Raw genomic sequence first — 7,832 nt, 5'->3', positions numbered from 1 at the left:
TGATCATGGATACAAACTACTAAGTTTCCAGATGTTTCTGCCCCAGTAGCAAGCTTTTTGGTCACATGTGGATCACTTATCAAGGTTATGGAGGTTAGAGGTTTTTGTTTTTTAAGGGTCTCCTTTGGAAAATTCATATTTTATAAGAAGCGATCCAGACTTATCCATAATTCAGAGTCGTCTGACTGGGGGGTAGGTGGGCTGGGCTGGTGGGTGGTCATGGGCTGGACAGGGCACCCTGGGGAGCCCAGACACACCATCAGACTGTGACAAAAACAAAATGGTCTGTGACCAAGAGATGATGGGCCTGTTGCCAGGGAAGACAGGGAATCCAACCCTGACTGAAAAGCAGCAGCCACTGACAGGCTTTGGGAGGCTGGGAGCAGCAGAGATGGGCATATTGCAGCTTGAAAGCTCCACTCCAACATCATCTCCTGCTACCTAAAAGCCTGAAACATGAAGCAAGTTTTCAAATAAATACCTCTAAAAAAAGTGTTCATAATGATGTAAAAAAACTACAGGCCTTCGCAAGCTTAAATGATAACATAGTTTAACTTTTATTTTTCAAACAAACATCAAAACCCTGCAAAACATGAACACTTAACAGTAAACCAAACCTAGCAGTGTAGTGTCCAGGCTCTCTGAACAAAACTATATCAATACAATCAGATGTCTGCACAAAAGAGACCCTGAGGTCAACAGCCAATTTAAATTATGCAGAACAGCGTCAAGGGAAAGAAAATCTGTGATGTACAGCAAATACCAAATGTGCAATCACACAAAGCTGCTTTTAAAGTGTATAAAGTTAACAGAAGACATATTTAGTGCACTTATTGAAAATATGTATAAAAGAATCATTGCTCACTTATTAAATGTCAGTAAAATGCTTTGTGCAAGATCCCCTGCAATTAGTTTCAAACCCAAAATGCTGAGAGAAAGCAGTATGAAGTGAACCACATACAGTGAACATTTTTTCCCAAAGAAACAGAGAGCACCTTACTTTCAATCATGTCCTTCATTTTCAAAGTGAATTAACAGCTTTCCACCATTTTTTTGCCATCAAAATGTAAGTTGATTGACGAGTAATGGGGGGGAAAAATATTTCTAATGCCGTGATTGTCCTTGAGAGTGAACCCCTGAACTGTTTTGAGATACACCAGTCGCAGCATGGGACAGTTTAGAAACGCAACACACAGATCATCAGTGTGCCGCAACATGCTCTGTGGAACTCAACCTGGAAAGTCTGGTGTTTGACCAAGACAAGAAATCAGTGATATTGATGAGGTGCTATAATGTGACAAAACTGCCATTCATTTACTGCCTCAATCGACACCCAATTAAATAGAATAGAGCATAAAATAAATGTGAGTGCTTGAAATTAATGGAGTGCCTGAGTGCCCTCATGCTGTAGTTAGACAAGTTAATGCAATTTCTTTGTCAGGAGCATTAGACCTGAGGCATTCTACTCCAATGCTGAAACACCCAGATTGCTGTCGAGACATTGTTACAATATACAAATATATAAACATACCTTTTATGTACAGAGAGCCCTTGCAGAGGCTTAAAAAGCCCCAACAAAACAAACATTTAAAATAATTCCAAAAATAAATAAAAAATAAAATATAAATAGCCACAAAGGCTGAGCTTAAAAGTCTTTTCCATTTTTGTTTGGAATAATTAACAAAAGAAAAAAAAAATAGAGGAATGTGAGCCCATATATCATCTGGTACAGCGAGGGTGCTCTGCTCTTCCTGTGCAATTGTTACTGTGATCTATGTGGGTTAAAAGCAGTTTGACCACACGTCAGTGGTCCCTACAAGTCGTGGTCAAAGTGAATGTGATCAAACTAGTACAGTTAAAGTGAAGAGCTTCTGCAGTCTGGTGTTAAAAGGGGTCTCAAAAGTTGGAGGAAAGGAAGAGAGAGGAGGGCTTTCCAAAAACAGTGAGGAGTTGGGTTGCTTCCAGCCGTCCAGAACATCAAAAGGTCAAACTGTCTGCCTTTTGACTTGCTGTAGCCAGTGTATCTAAGGGAGCACATGATAGAAAACCACATCACAAGCAAAGAATGGTTACCAGACAATGAATAGACTAATGCAGGGTGTGACAGCAGAAAATCATAGCTGAAGGGGAACCAAAGTGATTGTGAAACAGCTAATCAGGGACAGGCAGCCATGTGCAATGGAGGGCTAATGGTATGCAGGATTTTCTTCCAACCACTGTCTTTCTGCACTGATTGACATGCTCATCCGCGAGAAAAGGTGTGTAAGCCTGCAGAGTCTTGGTCCTCCATGGCACATTGTTACCTTATGTATGCCTGATATGACAGCTCTTTGTTTGAAGTAGTGCTTTACCTGGCAAGACGCTCAGTAGCTATGGACTACAGCACAGTCAGCATAGTCTGGACTCCACAGTCCACAAAGTTCTGGAAACAGAGGATAACATTGAGATGCTTCACAAACATAAACACCTGCCATAAAACACTGCAAATGCCACAAGTAGCCAAATACACAAAATCAACTTTGTACAAATGGAGATTACAAGACTGAATTGTTGAAGCACACAGTCAAATCTTAAGGATGTCAACACTGGCCACACAGCACCATCTGGTGGCCGGCATGAAAACTGCATGGAAATTGGTGGACAATTTGATGATGATGAACATTAAGGAAATAAAAAAAAAAAAAAAGCTATCACATGTAAACATTGGCTCTCTAAAATATAAACTATTTAATTACAAACGCAAACATTACTAAACAATCAACAAAATCCAGTGGAATTTGAATGTCTCAAATTTTTTTGCCAATGTCTTCCCACAGGCCTTACGAGGTACTCAAATGACAAGTGACTTGCGTAGCTTTGAAACCTAATTCTACTGACATCTACTCCTATTCCCACTAAATGCAGTCACCTGATTGACAGCCCGTGTCCTCTGGTCCGCCATCCAGTGAGGTGGAGTGTACTGCGTGTGAGGGGGAGAGGGGTCAGTGGTCAATCAGAGGGCAACAGACAAACCCAGACTCGCCTCTTCAGGAGATTGGAGTGAGGGGGTGGGGAGGGTGGCGTGTGGGGTGGGCAGGGACAGGTGGTTCTAAGACAGGCTGAACCCTTCATCTCATACACAGGAGCATATGTGCAGTGCATAGGAGACCCGGCACAGCAATTGGGGGGTGTGTGTGTGTGTGTGTGTGTGTGTGTGTGTGTGTGTGTGTCCGCGAGCGCACACGCATGCGTATACGCATGCGTATGTGTGTGTACCTGGTAGGCATAGGGATTCTGTGAGTAGTTCATTGGCATCTGTGGGATCATGACTCCTCCAAAGTTAGAGTAGGAGTATGGCTGCAAACCGAGCAAAAAGGAACACTTTAAAACATGGTTTTGAGTTACGTTAACATAGCAAACTGTACCAAGCAGATGTTAAAATACATACCGACATCTTTAAACACAATGAAAAGCTGCAGCAATAACTAACGCTGTTACTCATGTTCGTGTGCTTGCTAAGACAGCACTATAACTGCTGATGTTTTTGGCAGTTGATATTGCCTGAATAATTCATCAACATGGATATTGTTAGCAATGACATTAACCATGTCCTAGCCAACTTATATATATATATATATATATATATATATTTTCCCCATAAATTGAAAAGTAAATTCATAGATTTTTCTCCTCCTTGCACCTCTATTCTTGGCAGTGATAGTGAGCCAACGCCCCCTCTGAGAAAATTAGGTTCATTTTATTTTAGCTGTACCTGCTACAACTGTGTGACAGCATTACTAATGCCACACAGTGTTTACTTGGCTTGACAACTTAGTTTTTTATAATTTTATCTGCCTGCCTACTGAGATGACATTCCTGATAGCTTGTCGTTATGCCTGTGTTACCTGACTGTAAGGGCTGCCTCCACTAAGGATGGGTGAAGGTTGTGCAATACCCCCTCCCATGGGTGAGCAGCAAGTACAGTAGAAGTATTGTGTTGGGCTCATCCAGGGAGCTGGTCCAACCAGACGGGATGGCATGGACCCTAGATGAAGAAAAAAATGACACAACAGAATGAAACAAATGTTTAGTGGCCAACCAAACATTCAGTAAATTTCTGAAGTGTATCAGAATACATACGAGAGCTCCTTTCTTTCATGATGGCAGGGCCCAGCTTGAGTTTCCGGCCCTTAAAACTAATCTGTTGCTATGGCAAAATATGAACAGGGGAAATATTACTCTCAGTTGGTGATGAAAAAATTATACAATGCCAGTTCTAAGGACAGACATCCACTCACCTCAATGATTGACTGAATGTTGACATCTTCACTGAAGTACACAAACCCATACCTAGGTAAACACAGAACAACTCAAAAACATATTGACCCACAATCCAATGCAAAATATGGGGTAGAAGAAAATAAAGCTTAAATGAAGTTACAAAATAAGCTAGTGAATATTTATAAAACTGATATGAAAATAAACAATTCCCCAGTTTACACCCACACACTTTCATACAACTGACAAATATAGAAAACAAACTCTTGATGGAGGAAAATTAATGATTCTCCATGAATGTCTTACTGAAGGTCACATGACTGCACTAAAATATACACAAGTAGATCATAACTATACATTAATAATCTGCTAAAAGGTAAAATGATGTGTTTTTAACATTGTATCTAAAAGAGCTAATTCAAACAAACAACAATTTAAGGCCCATAGTATTGTAAAATTTTGCACTTACACCTGACGGTCTCTAAACAGCAAAACTCACCCTTTGCAGATCCCTCCACGGTACGTGATAATTTTTACTTCCTTTACAGCACCATATCTGGCAAAGAAGTCCCGCATTTCATTTTCATCCACCTGAAGGTTGAAATTAATGTAAAGTGAAAAACTGTATTTTAGTTTCTATACTTGAGCATCTTCAAAAGCAGTATAAAAGGCTCAAAAAGCTAAAAAGCAGTTGTGTTCACTTGTGCACTGCATGCAGTTTGAGTAAATTAAAACTGTGGTGTTTAATATTTTAAGATCTAAGATTTGTATATAATATAATCTATTGAAGTTACACAAAAAAATAGGTGCAGGTATGCTTTTATTGCCATCAATCACCTGGGACTTAGTGGTGAGAAATTCAAAGGTGCTAAGGCATTGAAAATATAATTTACAGTAGGATAAAAAATTTTAATTAGTACCTTTTTTATTCCTATAAATGTGTGGGCAGCAAGGAGGTTGGAAAGCTATTTCTCAGAGATATACTTGACAGCAGATTAATATTGATGCCCATCAATTTTTTGTCTGATTTTATGAGTGAGCCATTTCAGACAGTAAATTAATAATCTAAAGACATAAACCAAAACTAAGTCACAATCTTAAACTGCCACAAGAGTTTGGGACTTGCAGCAACAACCTGTAGTCCAAGTCAGCTGTGGGCACTGCTGCTAGCTAGTTAAAGGTGGACTTGAATATATCTGAAATTATCAAACTACATGCAATTGTCCCATTTTATTTGGTCCTTAGTTATAACACATCCTAATCTGTGCAGAAATAAGTTACTCACTTTTACCAGGTGATGTAAATGTGACCTAAATGTATCTGACCATACCTTCATGTCAATCCCACCGACAAAGAGGGCGTTGGGAGTCAGTTTGCCCTCAGGCAGAATGTAGCCATTTGACAACTTCAGGGAGGGTGAAGTCTGGTTGCTACTCCTGGGCTTGTGGATATCCTTACAATAAAACAACGTTTGAACTCTTGAGTTGCATGATATAAATATGCGTCACAAAATGTGCAAATTCACACTTTTTCTCAGAGCGAACGCTTCAATGTAACGTTAGTCATGGTCAACTACAAGCTCATGACATTGAACGACTTGTGCATTTCAATTCAACCTAATACAATATAGCGCCATTTCATAGCAGAAGTTATCTCACTGCATTTTTCATATAGAGCCGGTCTAGGCCGTAACGTTAAGTTACTTTTTGTTATGTTAATAACGTTATATATTAATATATTAGGCTGCTAGCAACAGTTAACATTAACGTTACTTAACATAAGCAGCAACTGCCCAAATCACACTGCTATCAATATTATTTGGCTCCACTTGAAAATAAGTTATTTTTTCTTTCTTTCTTTTACTTTACAGTTGTTAACGTTAAGGCATCGTTAACGGCAACGTTACTAATGTTAAATACAGCTAAATGGTGTTAGCCCCGGCTAATGTTAGCTACCAGAGGCTAGTGCGCCTTTTTCAGTTCTCAATGCGAATCACTCAGCTAGCTAAAACTCGTAGTTAGCTAGCTTACTGATTCAAAGGCCTTCAATTACTCACGACTGAATGACTAGAACTGTAAGAGTACATTATTGTGCACATAAAATTGGCTTAACACTTACCATATCTAAAACAATTAAAACTAATAAATTAGCCAGACACACTCAAAGGGAAGCCGCGTCGCGTCTTCTGCCCGACAACAACCACCTCACATCAGCCAAAACCACGCCCAGTCCACATGACTAACCTAACACCCTATCAAATGTTAGATCCGATAAAGTTATCCAAAGTTCAAACTGTTAACTTTGTTATCTTTACATAATTATATGTAATGGATCACAAAAGTAATATACTCTTGTTGATAAATTATATAAAACCCCATACTGGGATAATATGATGACATTTGAGGAACTAATCAAATATTAAATAGCCTTCTTTACAATAATTCGCTTTAACTAAAATAGCCTAAATGTTGCTAATTTGTTGAAATATCTGTGTTCTGAATGTCTTAGGCCATTTAATTGAACTTTACTTTTTTAAATTGGCTATTGTGGCACTAGTCAAGACACACACTGAAGCACATGTTTTGAAAAGAAAAAACGCATTTAAAATAAGTACAACTATTTAATAGAAACTAGCAAGAGACCGCTAGGTTTTAGTATCCAGAGTAAAAATCCCACCCCTCCTTGAAGCCTCCCTCCAAAGCCACTGCCCTCGTTTTCATGTGAAGGTAGACCAGAATGTAGGCCAGCTAATGATTTCATTTCAATTCCCGACCTGCAAGTCCTGAAATAGCTAATAATACAGGATTTTTCATTTTTGTATAAAAGCATTTTTGTACCAGAGCATTTGATCTATTGGTTGCTGTCTCGATGTAACCAGATAATCAACATGTTAAAAAAAAAAGCCCTAGCTATAACCTAACCTAGTGATATTATTCAGAAAACATGCATTTCATGAATGTACGAAAGAAAGTTGAAAATAATTTGAGCATTTCAAATTTTAGAAGTTGTGTTATTTCCTAATATCTAATACATATTTAGGATACAGGTCATTCAAGTAGACTAATACTGCTTTTATTTCTCCACATAGACTGAAGTTTCTCCATTGAAAATGTATATTTGTGGCTAGATGCACACTCCAATATGATGGCAGACTGAGAGAGAGAGGCAGAGTGGCTACCAGCAGAAGGCAGAATACAACTTCTGGACGGTGATGCTCCCAGGTGAACTTATTAGGCTACTCTCCAACCCAACCTAAAGCCTTGTTCTCTTTTAATGTAGTGGAATCATTTTAATTTCAACAAATATATCACAGCATAGTATTGGTAACATGTTTGACTGTGGCCTAGCCCAGTTGTCGATGTTATAATTGCGATTGTAATTTCGATTTGAAAATAGAACTGCTATTATGCTAAATACATATTTTGTGCCTATGTGGACTAAAAAACTCACCTCCTGGCTGACCACTATTATTTATCAGACTTATAGGCCCTACTTGTATCGGGAGACAGGGCCCACGGGGCACCGCCCACCACAGCTCAGCTTCCCATAGTAAGGTGGTTGGTGTTACCGTGGAG

General features: G+C 39.0%; 1 protein-coding gene across 4 annotated transcripts; it reads right to left on the bottom strand.

Annotated features, from left to right (window-relative positions):
- Positions 1–533: 533 nt before the first annotated feature.
- dazl (deleted in azoospermia-like) lies at positions 534–7,830 on the bottom strand. Of its 4 annotated transcripts, none has more exons than XM_046057740.1 (10): positions 7,708–7,830; positions 5,588–5,710; positions 4,757–4,848; positions 4,278–4,329; positions 4,120–4,186; positions 3,885–4,024; positions 3,256–3,336; positions 2,909–2,959; positions 2,352–2,422; positions 534–2,024 (listed from the first exon to the last, which is right to left on the bottom strand). In XM_046057740.1, exons 2-9 carry the CDS (start codon positions 5,591–5,593, stop codon positions 2,378–2,380), a joined length of 534 nt encoding a protein of 177 aa, XP_045913696.1. In that variant the 5' UTR covers positions 5,594–5,710; positions 7,708–7,830; the 3' UTR covers positions 534–2,024; positions 2,352–2,377. The 4 variants fall into 4 exon arrangements, with proteins under 4 accessions (XP_045913696.1, XP_045913692.1, XP_045913695.1 ...); XM_046057736.1 differs by lacking the exon at positions 7,708–7,830 and adding an exon at positions 6,376–6,492; XM_046057739.1 differs by lacking the exon at positions 7,708–7,830 and adding an exon at positions 6,376–6,492 and having other exon boundaries at positions 3,987–4,024.
- Between the last annotated feature and the right edge of the window lie 2 nt (positions 7,831–7,832).

The sequence above is a fragment of the Micropterus dolomieu genome, linkage group LG09 (assembly GCF_021292245.1).
Source record: "Micropterus dolomieu isolate WLL.071019.BEF.003 ecotype Adirondacks linkage group LG09, ASM2129224v1, whole genome shotgun sequence".
NCBI lineage: Eukaryota > Metazoa > Chordata > Actinopteri > Centrarchiformes > Centrarchidae > Micropterus > Micropterus dolomieu.
This window is presented reverse-complemented; position numbering and strand designations above follow the sequence as displayed.

What these genes read in the sequence shown, in the direction of transcription:
- dazl (XM_046057736.1), bottom strand. An exon ending in GAGGCAGCCCTTACAGTCAG is followed by an intron (nt 3,337 to 3,884) that starts GTAACACAGGCA and finishes CTCGGTTTGCAG; the next exon opens with CCATACTCCTACTCTAACTT. An exon ending in GGACACGGGCTGTCAATCAG is followed by an intron (nt 2,423 to 2,908) that starts GTGACTGCATTT and finishes CTCTGTTTCCAG; the next exon opens with AACTTTGTGGACTGTGGAGT.